This window comes from Misgurnus anguillicaudatus, chromosome 2 (genome assembly GCF_027580225.2).
Source record: "Misgurnus anguillicaudatus chromosome 2, ASM2758022v2, whole genome shotgun sequence".
Classification (NCBI taxonomy): domain Eukaryota; kingdom Metazoa; phylum Chordata; class Actinopteri; order Cypriniformes; family Cobitidae; genus Misgurnus; species Misgurnus anguillicaudatus.
The window spans coordinates 37,501,250-37,518,213 of NC_073338.2; the positions used below are offsets into that span (position 1 = coordinate 37,501,250).

The 16,964-nt window shown below is 36.9% G+C and overlaps 2 protein-coding genes across 3 annotated transcripts; one reads left to right on the plus strand and one right to left on the minus strand.

Annotated features, from left to right (window-relative positions):
* Window positions 1-130: 130 nt before the first annotated feature.
* On the minus strand, window positions 131-4,236 carry jmjd4 (jumonji domain containing 4). Its single transcript, XM_073854855.1, has 6 exons — window positions 3,643-4,236; window positions 3,254-3,414; window positions 2,940-3,065; window positions 1,650-1,917; window positions 1,295-1,441; window positions 131-517 (listed from the first exon to the last, which is right to left on the minus strand). Exons 1-6 carry the CDS (start codon window positions 3,898-3,900, stop codon window positions 209-211), a joined length of 1,269 nt encoding a protein of 422 aa, XP_073710956.1. The 5' UTR covers window positions 3,901-4,236; the 3' UTR covers window positions 131-208.
* A 163-nt stretch (window positions 4,237-4,399) lies between these two features.
* snap47 (synaptosome associated protein 47) lies at window positions 4,400-14,406 on the plus strand. 2 transcript variants are annotated; one of them, XR_008643990.2, is made up of 5 exons: window positions 4,400-4,704; window positions 5,438-5,961; window positions 6,277-6,874; window positions 8,705-8,820; window positions 11,463-11,600. XR_008643990.2 is itself a non-coding variant. In XM_055203068.2 (5 exons), the coding sequence occupies exons 2-5, from the start codon at window positions 5,468-5,470 to the stop codon at window positions 11,607-11,609; spliced, it is 1,260 nt and encodes a 419-aa protein (XP_055059043.2). In that variant the 5' UTR covers window positions 4,416-4,704; window positions 5,438-5,467; the 3' UTR covers window positions 11,610-14,406. The 2 variants fall into 2 exon arrangements, 1 of the variants encoding a protein (XP_055059043.2); XM_055203068.2 differs by having other exon boundaries at window positions 4,416-4,704; window positions 6,277-6,779; window positions 11,463-14,406.
* Window positions 14,407-16,964: the final 2,558 nt, after the last annotated feature.

Below are 16,964 nucleotides of genomic sequence, written 5' to 3' on the forward strand. Positions count from 1 at the left end.
CTCGACTTTATCTGAACTAAAGTACTTGCAGTATATTCGGGGCACATTAAGACCAGACACTTGTATAAAGCAAGAAAGTAGGGTAAAGTTTAAATAACATGTTTCCTGAAAAAAGTCCTAAAAAAAGATATATCATTGATAAAAGGATTTATTAACGCATTTCCTTTTTTGAACTTGTACAATAGTGGTATATGCACAATACCATGTATTATACAATGGTACGAACAGCATCTCTTATCTCCTGAAGTAAATCCTCTGGTTTGAAGCTCAGGGATGTAGGGTCCAATCTCTTAAAGTCTTCGTTGCTCAGCATGCTTTCAAATATATATAATACTCTCTGCAAATCAAAAGCTGCATGGTGAGGGCCCAATGCAAACAGATTTTCACCAAGGTGACCTTGGCAATTGTCTGCATTTCGAGGGCATGAATTTAAAAATGATATTCGATTATTTGCAATGGTCTTAAGGAAAGTAGCAAACTCCCCATAATCAATTCCTGTACATGATTTCATGATCACCTAAAAAGAAAACACAAAAAATTAGCATGCATGTACAGTGACTCCTAAATGAATGTATGTGAATGCTAAAGCTACAAATAAAATAAATATGAATGTCATTGCATTAGCTAACAACATTTAAAACTGAGTTTGTCAAATCTTAGAAAATGTCAAAAGTTCCTATTATGAGTTTAAAAGTGACCAGAAAAATGGATCAGAAAAGCATAAATTGTTAGATGATGGCTTTTAGTTTAATTATTGTTACTTGATGACATTCATACATTTGTAAATACATGAACAATTAATTAATAATGCCAGCCTATACATTATAGCCAGACATTAATGGGACATTTCACAAGACTTTTTTAAGATGTCAAATAAATCTTTGGTGTCCCCAGAGTACATGTGTGAAGTTTTATACCATCAAGTAAATTTATTATAACATGTAAAAATTACCATTTTTTAGGTGTGAGCAAAATGTGCTGCTTTGTGGTGTGTCCTTTTAAATGCAAATGAGCTGATCTCTGGACTAAGTGGCAGTAGGGTGGCCATTCGTGCTGTGGTTGGATAGTGCGGATTAAGGGCCGGTATTATCCCCTTCTGACATCACAAGAGGAGCCAAATTTTTAATGACCTATTTTTTCACATGCTTGCAGAAAATGGTTTACCAAAACTAAGTTACTGGGGTGTTCTTTTTTTACATTTTCCAGGTTGATTGAAGCACTGGGGACCCAATTATAGCACTTAAACATGAAAAAAAGACAGATTTTCGTGATTTGTCCCCTTTGACAGAGTTACCTGACAATGCTGATGCCAGGTGTCCATAGTATCACGCCATTCCTCAATCTCTCTCTGGACAGAGGAAAGTTCATCCTGCAGAAACTGCCACATGATGTCCAAATTACAGCCATTTAGCCAATTATGATTGATTGAGATCGTATCCTCCTATTATTTAAGAGATTTTTAAAATAACATAGAAACACTTGGAAATCAAAACACTTACAGCCACTTCTCTTATATAATGACATAATACTAAAAAATAAGTTTATTTTGGTTACTCAGACATTAGACAGTAAAGCATAAGTGGATTTTGAAAGAAAATATTCACCTCTGATTGAAATATAATGATATTGGGTGAATCACTGTCACTTACCAAATTGTAAACTTGATGATGCCAACCACTTGGAACAAAGATGATCTCGCCAGCTTCTTGAATGATCTCTAAAGGCTGACAGGCCTCTTCAAACTGTGCATATAAACCTTTGTCTTGAAGTACTGGTGCTGTCACATCATAGGCCAAGTTGCCATGGCAATCCCGGAGGAACTCCTCTTGTCCTGGAGGGTACAGGAGCCATTTCTTACGTCCGCAGATGTTGGCAGACCAACTGTAAGAGCGAAACACGTCTGCATGGAAAGGTGTCCTGAAGACAAACAGAGAAAAATATCATCATCATCTTGATGGGTTAAATAGTAAATAAATCTAATCTTGACATAATTGATATTAGCAGTGTTTAACTTTTAAAAGAAAATAATAAGAAAACGGCAGAAAATCAAATATTAACCACAAAAAAATCTTGCTTAATTCCCAAAGTGCATTTATTTTTTACTGCAGAGCTTGTTTTTGATCAACATTTCACTTGAATAAAATGAAAATAAAAAAGTGGTAAAAATGGTTTGGTAAGATGAGAAATTCAAAAATCTTTAAAAAAAAAACTTGTTTTAAAAGCACGCATCAGGTTTATTTCAATGCACATAGTGTATTTATGTTCATTTTATGCAATAAAAAATTACATTTGCACCATTTTTATGAAAGTTAAGACTGAATGGACCTGAAAATGGTGTAACCTCCAATTGCGCCAAAGAATGAGAAACATTTAATATTTTATCCACCTTGATGGCATGTAAGCGTAATCATCATAATAATAATAATAATAATTTTAAATATCATTTTATTGGTTATTTCTAAATGTAAATTTTAATGCGTTTTTGTAATATTTGTCCTAACATATGCTGAAAACAGCTCTGTTTTCTAAATGATCAAACGATGTAAAAATGTATGTAAAAAAATCATATTACACTAAACTAGATGATTATATTTTATTCTAGGTTTTTTATGACAATATTAATATTTACATTTAAAAAAAATACTAATTACACCAATTGACACAGACCGGTTACACCACACTGACATTTTTGCAATTATCCCCAAATATTCTTTTAAAATGAAATAAAACCAGAAATTTTAGACTTGGTCCTCAAAAAAAGAGAATGTATGCAAGTAATCTGCAAATTTATTTTGAAATTTTAACCCTTTTACATTTAATTGAATCAAATGGACACAAATAATTAACGTCACGTCATTGACCCAAACATCAAAACAGAATTTGGCATAAAGCGCCCAAACCCTTTCATGCAATTATATCCTAAGGCCTCTGATTCATACCATGACCCTTTAGGTCCCATGTAGACAAATCGATAATCATCCACTTCAATCGTGTCCCAATATTCATTTAGCCAATCAGAAGAGAAGTAGATTGGGGTCTTGTAACTATTGTGGTCAGGAAAGTTCCTAGAATAAACATGAATCAAACACCATTAACATGGAAATATTAAAAGTTTATCTTTACTTGAAATAATGTTTCAAAACTATTCTTAAATGCAACATTAAAATTTCAAAATGGGTACATATTAAGCAAAATATGTACAATGGCTATATATTTTTAAAGACAACATATTTTTTATTAATACAAGCTGTACCTGTGAATATGCCAGTCCTTTAGGTATAAGCATCCTTTGGGTGAAGAATGTCCATTCTGTATGTACTCTCTCCAGTACTGGATAAACTCCTTAAAAGACATGATCTGCTTCGGATTTGAGTTATATTCTTTTGCATTACAGTTTGCAACTGGAACAGGAGCCTCATCTGTTCGAATGAAATTATGGTAATTCAGAAAGCAGTGCTTTTTTGTTGTATACATTCTAACCCAGTGGTTCTCAAACTTGCTGGTGTGTTCGCCCCATAAAACCGGGTGCCCCTGGCACCATCTCAAGCCCCCCAGTTTGAAAACCACTGGATTAAGAGACGATCCATTTAAAATGTTCAATTTATAATGCATGCCATAAAATTGTAATGGTAACATGCTTTGCTCATCAAATTCATGCAGAAGTCTCTGGAAATTGGGTTTCCCTTCATCTGTAACCCAGTTTTTCCTGCAGTTCCAGTCTTCAGTGAATTTTTTGGAGAACATGCAGGGATGGTTAGGAATCAAGTAATTCTTGAAAAATTTGGTGTATGGTATTTCTTTCTCTATGTAATCAATGAAATGTGAGGAGCAGTGTTGCTGCTGGATCTGTCTGGGCATTTTAACCAAACTACTGCAATTGTGAAAAGTTTCCCTATCCATGTCATTCCAAGATAGAACTGGTTACTCACTAACATAACATAATAATACTATATAGTAGAACTTTAAAAAATTAAAACTCAGTGCCTGAAAATGACAACATATAGGCAACTAGCACACGCTGCAGAAGCCTCATGCCTCTAATATGACAGGCTTGCGTGGATATGTTTGACCAATAGAAAAGCAACAATTCGACGATTTAACGGCACGACTACAATAAAATCTCAATATGAATAATTTATCCTTTTCTATATTCATATAATACTGACGAAATCATTGGTTTTCTGCGCTCGCCTTGTGTCATGGCTAGTCAGTTACCCACCGGAAGAAATACGTGTGTGCACCAGTAAAGTAATTTGACCGTTGTTTTTAAAATTAACGTTATTTTGAGTACTGTTGGGAGTAATAAAAAATAAGGATATTAAATTAAATATTAAATAATTAATTTAAAAATTCAATCTATCTAAATTATTACCTGAATAAATTTTACACTTCTTCGTCATTAAAGCGGAACTGTCAATTGGTTATCCTTGCACATCGGACTGTAAACATGAGTGAGCCAAACAACCACTGCAGCATTCAGCTGTGTTTACATCGCTCAAACACAGCGAGGAACTAATGGACAATTTCTTTATTAAATCTTTAAATTAGACACTGAAGTCAAACAGTAAATGTCTCGTACACGATTGAGATTTTTTTCGGAAACACATGTAGGCATTTTACGATGTAAATGGATGTTGTTTACGTTAGTGCGTCATATATGTCACACCCTGCCGTAGCTGTCTAAAGGTGAAATTCATCAGAAAGGTATGAAATAAATTATGATCAATGCGTTTGTATGGCTTTTGTTGAGAAATGTCACACGTCACCATCTGCTGTTAAATCCTGACAAACTGATTCTGATAATACTAAGTTAATATCTGTGACTTTATAACCATATAACCCATTTATAACACATCAGCAAAAAACTAAATGACCATGGCGCATGTTTCCATTCTAAAAAGCTTTTAAAATCATCTAAAAAGCTTTTGTAAGTGTTGATGGACTCCATAGACTGCCATTGTAAGCACATTTCACCCAGGATGTACTCTCTATTGGACAACAAATCTGTGAATAATGTTTGAAATGTTAGACTTTTATAAATTAATATAAAAAACATCTCAACATAAAGTATAACTGTAAAAATGTGGTCTACACGTGTTTTATGGTCTGGCTTCCCATAGCGATGATAACCTGTAAAAAAAAATCAAGTAATTAGGTTTAAAATGTTGCATTTTAGCTTTTTTTTTTTTTAAATAAAATGTCTATTAAATCATGTGTACAAATCTAGTAATCATGAACATCTAGAAAAGTTGAAAAAGTGTGGGAACCCTGCATGTTTGGACACTATAGGCATGTTCTTCAAAACATTTAACCCTTACGCACCTAGTTTTCAATGTACCTTGAATTGTGCTATTGTATTTAGCCAGGCTGCAATGGATTCTTCGAATTAAAATGTCTTTGAAATGCCCGTGTACTTACTTTACTACATCATTCACAGGTGGCTGGTGAGCCGTATCACCCCATCAAGATGAGCCAAGATGTCCCCATCCACAGTTGGCCTGGCTCTTATTACATCAACAGTGAAAAACGTTGGGTCAGCGGCACCCTTTCTTTAACCCGCACTACCCTGCGATTCACCTCTGAGCAGAACCAGGAGAGTCTGGCTGGCTTGCGGCTCTCACGCATCATGGAGATCAAGATGGAGTCCTCCAGCTTCATTTTCAGCTCTCTGACTGTGTTGGAGCAGGGAAACATTAAGCACTGGTTCAGCTCCCTTAGGCCCTGCCGTGCCACTGTTTACCATGTGCTGGAGCACTTCTGGAGGGAACGGCTGCTGTCGCCCACGGCACCCCAGGGAGCCGAAGCCCCCCTCAGTAAAGGCCAGGAGCTGATCAACCTAATATCTGGAGCTCAGCGGAGGCTTGATGACACTGGGAAGGTTCTGTACCACCAGGGAGAGCAGTTTGACAACATGATTCAAGGCCTGGACAAGATTGATTCAGATCTGAATGTGGCTGATAAGTAAGTTTTGTTCAGTATGTTTTGTTTGAGACCGGAAATAAACTTCGGGCCAGACGTGTAGCCACGACAACGCGCCTGCTTCCGATGATATCGTCTATAGGGACTGGATAATGAGTTCAGAGTACACACTTTTAAATTGCAGGGTGAGAGATTAGTGTCATAACCAATGAATGAATTGTGGGTAATAACAATTATGCAGATAAAACCACAATATCCACAATATGTGTACCTTGAGTGCATTTATGTTGTATAAAATACGGAAGCGTTAACTATCAAGCTGCCCTTAATTATAATCTGTTTATCTTTTGCGTGCAGACTACTCTCTGAACTTGAGTGTCCATCTTGGTGGCCTTTTGGCAGACTACCATGGAAGTGCCATCAAGAAGCCAAATCTGAGGCAGCTGCCAAATCAGCTTACACCAAAGGATCAGGCAAGGGCCAAAAAATCATAACCAGCATTCCAGCCATCATCTCCCATGGTGGGAACTCTGGGGACATGAAACCAGGCAGCCTGACGGTGTTTGTCTCTTCCCTGGAGGTTCGAGAAGCAAACGGACAACTCCTCCATCGCTTTGAGAGAGAAGAGGTGGACGATATCCGCGTACACAACCCCTACGAGATAAGCATCCGACAGCGCTTCATCGGCAAGCCTGACATCTGTTATCGAGTTCTGTCTGCCAAAATGGTGGAAGCTTTGTCTGTACTGGAGATGCAGTACAAGAAGAAAATTGAGTTTACCCGCGACTACGCTGCGTTTCAGATGACCCCAGCAACGACACCAGGCAGCCCGGATGGTGCAGGAAACATCTGGAGTGCAGGTACAGCAGGAGGGATCATTTCTTTCTATCTTCTTAATGGTGCATCGTGTCCGACATATACCGATCAGCTGAGTTTCTTAGGAACATATGCTACAGTAAGTCCATTTTGATAACAACATAGATGACATATATTAAACATATGAACAGCTCGGATGCAAAAAAGTGCATCTGATATGTTTTCTTATAAGCATTTATCAATAAGAATCCTTTAATGGATTCTGCCAACAAACTGGCATTTCTGAATAGCCTGAGGCCGGGATTAGGCGGTTTTATAGCAAAAGCATTTGATGAACGTATAATATAGGTATATGAATGGTGTTTACCTTTCCATAAATATAAAGTTTTTACCAAAAGTTTTTAACCATAATGATATCTCGGATGTCAATATTTGGTCGCTTAAATACTAGTGCCATGTCTCTATTTAAAGGGATAGTTCACCGAAATACATACATGAAAAATGTATACTTTCTATTCACAGTTAAATTAAGTTTTTGTACTATTACAGTGGCTAGAAACAAGACTGTTGCTAAAATGTATAGGTGGGCTCATTTTCTTTCTGCCCAGTGCAAAGATACAGTGGTGTGAGAGTGTTGGCCCCCCTCCAGATTTCTTGTTTTTGCATTTCAGATCACCAAACAAATTTAAATATTAGTCAAGTGAACACAACCTGCTGTTTTTAAACAAATGTTTTTATTGTTAAGGGAAAACAAAATCCATAACTACATGGCCCTATGTGAAAAAGTGTTTGTAATGGGACACACACCTTCCAAAAAGTTCAACTCTTCTTTAGTCAGTCCACACAGTATTTTCCCAAAAGTCTTGGGGATCATCAAGATGTTTTCTGGCAAAACTGAGACAAGTCTTTGTTATTTTTGCTCAGCAGGGGTTTTCGTCTTGAAACCATTTTTGCCCAGTCTCTTTCTTATGGTGGAGTCATGAACACTGACCTTAACTGAGGCAAGTGAGGCCTGCAGTTCTTTGTAGTTGTGGGGTTTTTTGTGACCTTTTGGATGAGTCGTCGCTGCGTTCTTGGGGTAATTTTGGTCGGCCGGCCACTCGTGGGAAGGTTCTCCACTGTCCCATGTTTTCGCCATTGGTGGATATTGCCTGTTACTGTGGTTCGCTGAAGTCCCAAAGCATTAGAAATGGCTTTTCCAGACTGATAAAACTCAATTTATTTGCTTAATTCTTTATTTGTTCCTAAATTTCTTTGGATCTCAAAATGATGTGTATCAGATCTGGGTGTGGGTGGCGAAAGAAATTGAACTCAGGTGTGATGAACCAGAGTTAAGTTGATTTAACAGGCCATTTATTTTTGGATTGAGTTTTTCCACAATAATAAAACCATTATTTAAAAACTGCATGTTGTGTTCACTTGTATTACCTTTGACTAATATTTAAATTTGTTTGATGATCTGAAACATTAAAGTGTGACAAATATGCAATAACATATGAAATCTGGAGGAGGGCCAACACTTTATAAAACCACTGTAGCATAGAAGACTTTGGCGGGTGCCTGTGATCACAGGGTCTGGGGAAGTGTTTTTTGTTGTTTTAATAGTGAAGACTCTGTATATAAATAAGTATGATCATTAATTCTGCCACATGGTGGCAGTCAAGCTCTAACATCTGATTTATACAGTATGACCTGCTCATCATGATATTTTTCCATTTTTATTTCTCCATTGTGAGCTTTTTTAAATGCTTATTATATTATTATAATAATTATTATTATTATATTATCTACTTATGTTCACTTTGATGTATCAAGGCAATGCATACTCTTATACTTTTATAATTGTTCTCGCTTATACTTAGTATTACCTAACTTTTTTACAAATCCATTGGCAAATTCTTATTTTGATTCTTATATATTTTACTGTCATTCACTGATATGATTGTGTTTTTCTGTCGTCTGTCTTCAGGTCATGGGCAGGAGACAGATGTACCAGTGGAGGTGCCTGCTGGTGAACTGACTCAACTGCAGCTACAAGTGCTGCAGCCCACTGTAACCGAAGCAGAAGCACAGGAGCTCAGACAGGTCAACTGTAAACTCCACTTTCTCAAGATAATGTTGAGCAGCCAAATACACCTTGCATCACTCTTTCTACTTCTAAATATCATAAGCAATCTTGCTAGCTCCTTCGGTAAGAATTAAAAGTAAACACAAATCTGAGTCTTACATGACCGCATTACACATCCTCTGGCCCGTAGTTTAGTATTTAATGTCACAGGAATGGGCCGTCAGCTCTAGGCATTCCCCCACCACACACAGATACAAATTCTCAGTATCAACGTCTCCAGACGACTGCAATGCCAGCTGTAGTAAAACCCGCGGAGCACTCAGCTGAGGTGTTGCATGGTACGCAGCAACCAGACATAAACACTGACGCAAAAACCCTAAGCCATTTTTCACTGAGTGCATTATTATGGGGTTGTGCAGAACGGCCCTCTTTGCGTTGAACCATTTCAAAACACAATGTTATTACTTTGAGCAGAAATAATTAATGGTTGGTCAACCATCGCAGATATCACTTTTCAAGATGGTTTTGGGGTTGAGAAACACTAAAAACAAACATGTTAAATGCCATGAAGAGATGGTAAAGAAGTTTTTTTTAAAGAGATGAGGTCTGGTCTTTGGCAGGGCAGCATGTCTTACAGAGGCCTGTAATGCATATAGCCTACTGTTTATGTGAAATCTTCAGTCTCAACAAAAAGGTTTAAGGAGAACATAAATAAAATTACTCATTTTTTAAGATTATTGCAACAAGGAGACAGTCAGTACATAATCAGCCTGTTTAATCATAATTAATCATACTGTTTTAATGATATTGTTCAAATATTTAAAAGAAAAGTTAAAGGAACAGTATGTAGGATTGTGGCCAAAACTGGTATTGCAATCACAAAACTTGTGGCTAAAACTGGTACTGCAATCACACAACTGGTGGCCAATACACAAAATGACAACATAAACATCAGTTGAGGGCTGCAACTCCACTTTTTAAATGACAATATCCTGGCCAGACCACTGTTGTCAGTGATATAAGTATTTGAAATGAAAATGATTTCTTAATGTCTAGTGACATATCAGGGCCATTTTATGATTAATTTATATAGATGTCTTACGTACTGTTCCTTTAAATATAAACTTTTGTAAACTATCAAACTGTCATATAATTTCTGCACAAATGCATTATAACATATCACAATATCAATATTCAGTGGAAGAACGTGAGACAAATTTTTTTGGGTTTATACTCCACACTTTAAGTTTTTTTACATGTGCTATTCCCTGAAAGTAGATTTTTTTTATCAGACTGTTTGTAGATAAAAAGCAGGTTCTACACAAGTCATTGTTTGCTTCTAATAGCAAGCATTTCCTAAAGTTTGTTCAACACAAGCCAGTTGGGTTAAACTGTATTGTATTTTCACAGAATGCTGTGAATGCAAATTATATTAGCTTTTGTATGTATCAAGAATATAAAGGAAAATGCATATATTGTCCTGTTAGCCATAACGTGTATTTCACAGTTTGTCATGCAAGTTGTTTTAGACTTTAAAATGTCAGTGTGAGTGTTCAGCGCGTCTCTCTCTCTCTCTCTCTATCACTCATGTTGCTTGCAGCGCCTCGACCGCGCGCGCCTCTCTCTTACGTGACAGTGAAAAGGTGGCAGTGTTTTTAATGTACTTTCTTTTTTGCGTAAACGTCAACATTCACAGATGTCTCTGACAAAGACGACTGATCGAGTTAACATGACTTGAAGAAAGATTAGCAGTAGTGTGAGTCTGTGTGCGAGCTTTCTCCCTCCCTATGATGCTGTATGCCGTGTTCTGTAGTCTATGTAACAACAACAGGGTATTCTCTTATATTTCTGAATCTGCACCGAATTGTCTGCGCTATATCACTCGCATTTAAAATCAAGAAATGGCTCAAAACACAACAACAATTATGAGAAGAGCAACAGCAGTAAAGCTACAATGTAAATGTATGGTGATTTTGCATATCTAAATCAGGATTTTAGCAGCAGTTAAAGGAACAGCTGGTTGGATAAAAAACGAGGTGATGGGTCATGTTTAGTCACTATTTTATAGGCTACAACAGAACAGATAATATGTAAAATAGCATTCAGTTGTGTTAAAATGCAATATAAGATCAAAGAGTAGAAGTGAAACATTTCATATTTCTGTTAAGCATCTACTTTGCACTGGAAGTTTTTATTATTATTTATATTGTTTACATTACATTGTAATTTTTTATTTGGTAACATTTAAGTTATTCATATTGTTTATGACACCGGTGGGTTCAAAATAAAATGGACACAATGAAATAACAAACACTTGAGTTTTTTTTAATTAGTCGTTTAGAATAGTCGACTATTCGAAAAATTAGTCGAAAGATTAGTCGTTAGAAAATTAGTCGTTAGTGGCAGCACTAATCATTTGTAAATATAATGTTATATATGTTATAAAAAACATATTTATTTTTGTTATATTAAACTATACTGTGATTTGAAGCATCCAGGTTACACTATTTTCTGGGAATAACAACCCTGCAAATGTCGTGACTGGCAAATCAGAATCTAGCATTCCAATGAGCCATGTTTTTAAGCCCAGAAGTTAAGACTTAATCCCCATATATTTATATTTAATTCTCATGAGTTTGTTGTGTGGTGTTTTGTGCAGATGCTACAGCAACTGAAGACTCTGGCCCTGGAGGCTGAGACAGAGCTGGAACGACAGGACGAGGCTCTTGATGTACTGAGCTCTTCTACTGATCACGCCACCATGAATATAAACAGACACACTCGCCGCATGAGGAAACTGCTGTGATCTCCTGAACTTTTGATCACGCGATGAACTGTAAGATATATCCGCAGGTACACATAATATAAAAAGGCAAATATTTCCCAGTAGAACAGTACTTCCGCTTAATAAGTTTATAGTATTCGTTTCATCTTTATGAGTAAGGCGTGGCTATTCAGAAAGCTGTAGATTCTAAGTGCACTTGGTCACTGATCTCTGATAGCAATACTAAACATCAGCCATTATGTGAGCTTTGTGTTGAAGCAGTGATGCATTTTAGGGGCTAGATAACAACAGTCATCCAATGAGAATGTGTACTCTACGTGTAGCGATTGAGTAAATCACTACTAAACCGTAACGTTAAATTTAATATGGTGTAACTTCAGGCTACCTTGAGATTTTGTGTGTTGAAAACAGCATGATAGCATGCCACTCATTTGTAATAAATTTTGAAAGCAGTATGCATTAGAGGTCTTCATGGGTCCACGTATAACCGAAAACCCGAGGTCAACCCGAGTCCCTGACCATACTAACATGAAACGAAAGTGACGACTCTTACCTGGACGACGGTGTAATCCTTAAAAAATTCAAACATCAGAATATAACTCATTTTTGCATTCAATTCCATTCATTATTTGTCATGTAATGTTTACTCAATAATTTAATTTATTGTTTCAGTGACGCATTTATTTATTTAATTTGTTAGTAATGTGCAGCGCAACTAAACCCCGCCCCCTCATGGCAAACTTTGGGTAATATCAGCTGTTTAAGTGTCCATGGATGAATGTTCGAATTTTCACCTTAAACGCCGCCATCTTAGTCACGTCCGCATTCAAGATGAGAGTGTACGAAGTTTGCGAAGGGTTCTCTGCTGCTGCTCTGTGTCCCCGCCCTCCGCATTTGTCATATATCACTAAGAAAATTGCGTACACTACGCTGATACTCTCTCCTAAATACAGAGGAGTCTAAGATGGCGGCGTTACCGGAAGCAAGTTATTTTAGTTTATAAAGTTTTAAATATGTATATTTCTACAACAACACTGCATGGATTACCCTCATAAGACCTTTGTTTATCATCCTGGAGCCGTTTGGATTTGTTTGGGGAAGGATAAATGCATTTTTTGGACTTTACATTTAAACAACGGAAAGATCTAAGATATTTTCTAAAATAACTGAAAATGTGTTAGTTTGAAAAATGATGGACGCATCTTAGGGGTGAGTAAATCATGGGTTTAATATCATTTTTGATATTTGCCAAGAGGGTGATTCTCACAAATTCCAGATTTAGAAGGTGTCCAGCATCAGAATTTTTAAAAAGCCATTGAAGCCCATTTTTTTTGCACATATAAGATTAAGGTCCGAACTTACTTTAACCATTATTTTTAGAGGATTTAAAAAATATTTCCTATAGAATTATTTAAATTTTTTTAGACTATCATTATCAAAAATTATCATTACCATGATATAACATTAAATATATGCATTTACAAACTCATGTTTCGGTAATGAGAACTAGGTACTATGACAAACAAAAATTCAATTTTTATCTGGAGAGAAAAAATAAGAACTGCTTACCTGGTAGCCATCTTGAGTGTCACAGTCAATTATGTCCCTTCCAGCTATTTTCTTGTTGAAAATTTTAGTTCTTTGAGGGCTTAAACAATGATTGAAAATTGTTGCGGAGGATGAGAAAATTGGTCTTGGACACATTTATATTCCTTATTATTGTCTCTACATTTACCAATGATAACCAAATACCACATGTTTCTTTAATGTTTAATGGTATAACATGCACTTGAAGCTTTTTATTTTTTAGATTTTTTAATTATAAATATTTCCATGTCAAAAAACCCAAATCCAATCATGGGCACATTGCGGTAATGAAAATGTTCCTCTTAAATGTGGAAAAAACAACAAAATTGGTTTGTATGATGTCATTTGAAATCATGTGCAAAATAGTACATGAAGAGATGTTTATAACTGTATGCTTCTTATTTTTATACTCTTCCTTTGCATTTACTTTTTTAATCAACATTTTTCATGACACCTCATAAGTCTGATTTCTAGAATCACCCAAGAGCACTTTGCGACATCATGTGGCTTAGCGGGAGGTTAATTTTCGTCAATCAATTTTTAATGCACACTGTAACGGTTACCTTGGTGTCATCATCAGCTAACAAATAGAGCCAACGGCCAAATTGGTTGTGAGGCCACCGGGGTTTCTTTCTGTCTGCCTGATGCGTGCCGGGGCTGAAGACTGGACACACATCTGTGCCGTGTACATGCCGGTCCAATGTCTTAAAAAATGCCACTGGGTCAGGACGGACTCGGCTCTAACTTTGTCAGGTTTGTCTCGGGCCTTTAAAAAAAAAGATTTATGCACATCAGGTTTGGGTAAAACAGTGATTTGGGTAATTTCGAACCCAAGAAGACCTCTATTATGCATACTATATTGTGGTATAGGTGTAGTTGACAGTTGGCAATGAAGCACATTTAAAAAATTAGTTGAACCACACTGACGCTTGTCTACACAATGCTAAAAAAATCATTTTCTGCATCACATTTTGCATGGCTTAACCTTTATTCTTTGGAAAGAAACAACAACAAACGTGAGCGTTAAGTTGTTATAAAATCTGAATGTTTCATATCTGTTTTTTTGTTCGATTATGCACTTTATCTCAGGCATAACCCTGTGTAATTTACATGACAATTACATGTGTGCTGAATTTCAATTACATTGTTGATTCCCGTAAACCCATCGTGCTGTATTTATTTACTGTATTCTTTGTGATCAAGGCAACTGTATAATAAACTTAAACTTATATTTTTGGTTGTCGCTCTTCTATGAGGCCAGGGAATTGATTTGTTGATAACAAACTTTGTTTCAGCTTAAACAAAACCACAAAGGAGGACAAACCCAAGCCCCACCCAGTCTTCCCTCCACATCTTGATTCGGCACGTCAAAACATTTCCCGGCTGGAGTCGGAAGCTCTTTACAATAACAGCGCTTGATAGTGAGGAGTGAAGGCTTTGTAAACAGTTTGACACGCTTGTGGGGGAACCCTGTCATTACAGCATCCTGTTGGCACAAGAAGTTAAGCATCTGCTCACCACCCCGGCGTGCAGTTTTCACGAGAACGAGAGAGACCACCGTGTGCTAAAGGCGCAGATAGGTTTGATTTGGCGAGGGCACTGGGTCCCCTGGAGTCTCCGATGTAGGAAGACCTGGCAGAATGGGTGATGATGGCTGAAGCGTACAGGGTTGCATTTTGATGTAGTCATTGGAAAGTGTGCTGGATGCAGGAGTCAGTCAATGAGGCATCGCTAAATAGTTTTTAGATCCATTTCCTTTGGTAGGTTTTACTCTGCTTAGCCAAAATATGTTCGACTGACCAGGGAGTTTCTCCTGTGGTTTGCACCCTAATAACCATGTTATCCCTGATCAGGATTCGGTTTCTCAAGAGACATCCGATTTTCTCCAAGTAGTATCTCACAGCATTGGTAACCTGTAGTTTGACTCGAATGTTCCTTGTTTTTCCTCTGTTACGAAAAATGTCTTGAGCATTCTGTTTACTCGAGGATCCTGCGCATGTGCGAGATTTACTTCTTCACTGCATTTGTTGCGTGATAAACAGAAAGCTAGCGTAAACTCTCGACATGTTCCTTTCAGCTACTTGTATTGGGAACCCTAAAGACACGGAGAGAATGAACACATAGTGATGTGGTTAGAAGCAGCCATGCAATGCGAGGAAGTGGCGGCGGTCTGGGCCAACCACAGTCGCTGTACATGAGATCCGGCTCTGCCTTGCAACGGATGGTGCGGAGACACCAGTGATTTTTACTGGCCTTGACTCACTGGTCTGTTTATATGATGGACTTGTGGTGGGAGAAGGGGTGTCTGTATTGATGGTAAATCAATCAGCTTTAGCCTCAGTCATGGGAAAAGGTTGCTGAGGGCATGAGCTTTGACTTTGTATAGTTGCTTTACTTGACTCCAATACAGTATGAATGACTGTGGAGATCTTTATAGCTTATCGCTTTTCCATTTATATTACTTAGATTTCCAAAAAATATTTTTTTATTTTGTACATCCATATTAAACATGTTTTGATTGTGACACATGTCCATATAGGGGCAGTTTCCCGGACAGGATTTAGATTGAAGGCATAGTTCACCCAAAAATGAAAATTCTGTGGTCGTTTGCTCACTCTCGTGTTGTTGCAGGCCTGTGTAAATGTCTTTGTTCTGGTGAACACGAATGATGATATTTTGAGGAAAGTTAGTAATCAAACGGTTTGTTAGCCCATTCACTTCCATACTATTCTTTACTATGGATGTGAATGGAGCTCACAAATTGTTTGGTTGCAAACTAGGAGTTTGGTTCCAAAACGCAATAATTCCATTTTGACTAATTTCGGTAAAAACGTGTTTTCTATATCAAGAAAATGCCAAGATGAAAACCACTATTTTCTGTTACAAACTTTCACATAGCATCTTTAGGTTGTAAAAACATTAAAAATTCAAATCCATAATTAGATTTTCAAAGATTTATTATAAAAACTTTTTTTTTCAAAATGCTACAAATCTTTTGAATCAATCTATAAATGTGCATTCATCTTTGCCGTGTTATATTCATTTAGTTGACTAGTGGTATACACTGATTAAAAAAATAAACATTAATGTCATTAATCAAAACATTTACTTTGTCATATTAAGAACACTGTCATTGCTGCTGTCATGCTTGGGATGTCATTGCTGAACTTTTTTGACAGCGATCAGCTGTAAAATGTTTTGGTCCTGCTCGATTTTCGCTGGCTTCGAGTAAAATAATGTAAAGTTTTTAATAAGATCCTCTGGGGTCAATGTGTTAGCATGACAGAAGCTTGATGCTGTCGGGAGAACAAGCGACAGCCACCATTTTTCCGTCACCCGAGTGCCTCTCGCGTAAATTATTAGATTTTGATGGCTTACGTTTCTTTCCCGTCACAAAAAAACACCAGAGGTTTATCACTGCCATCAAAGTATTATTTTGTTTTTGTTTGTTTGTTGATCACGAAGTACAAAGTAGATGAGGAAAACTAGGATTCTGTGTGAATTCAAAGCGCCGCCATTATTGTTTACAATGCGTAGAATGGTGCGCTGTGATTTGTTGACCGGATTTATTGCATTCTGCAGAAAAGGAGGACTGGCATTTATCGCGTTTTGGGGAAAATGGGAGAAAAGATGACAGAATAGCACAGCGGATATCGGATTTTGTGTAAAATTACGAATATTTTATATTGACCTGATACAAAACTGATTTTGGCGGTAACTCATTTTTTAATGCTGTTCATTGCGTTTTGGAACCAAACTCTTCAAACATTCCTCGGGGTGTCTTCCTTT

What these genes read in the sequence shown, in the direction of transcription:
- snap47 (XM_055203068.2), top strand. Translation starts at nt 5,468, where the DNA reads ATGAGCCAAGATGTCCCCATCCACAGTTGGCCTGGCTCTTATTACATC. An exon ending in GATCTGAATGTGGCTGATAA is followed by an intron (nt 5,962 to 6,276) that starts GTAAGTTTTGTT and finishes TTTTGCGTGCAG; the next exon opens with ACTACTCTCTGAACTTGAGT. An exon ending in AAGCACAGGAGCTCAGACAG is followed by an intron (nt 8,821 to 11,462) that starts GTCAACTGTAAA and finishes TGTTTTGTGCAG; the next exon opens with ATGCTACAGCAACTGAAGAC.
- jmjd4 (XM_073854855.1), bottom strand. Translation starts at nt 3,900, where the DNA reads ATGGATAGGGAAACTTTTCACAATTGCAGTAGTTTGGTTAAAATGCCC. An exon ending in AAGGACTGGCATATTCACAG is followed by an intron (nt 3,066 to 3,253) that starts GTACAGCTTGTA and finishes TGTTTATTCTAG; the next exon opens with GAACTTTCCTGACCACAATA. An exon ending in CCTGGCATCAGCATTGTCAG is followed by an intron (nt 518 to 1,294) that starts GTAACTCTGTCA and finishes TTTTCTTTTTAG; the next exon opens with GTGATCATGAAATCATGTAC.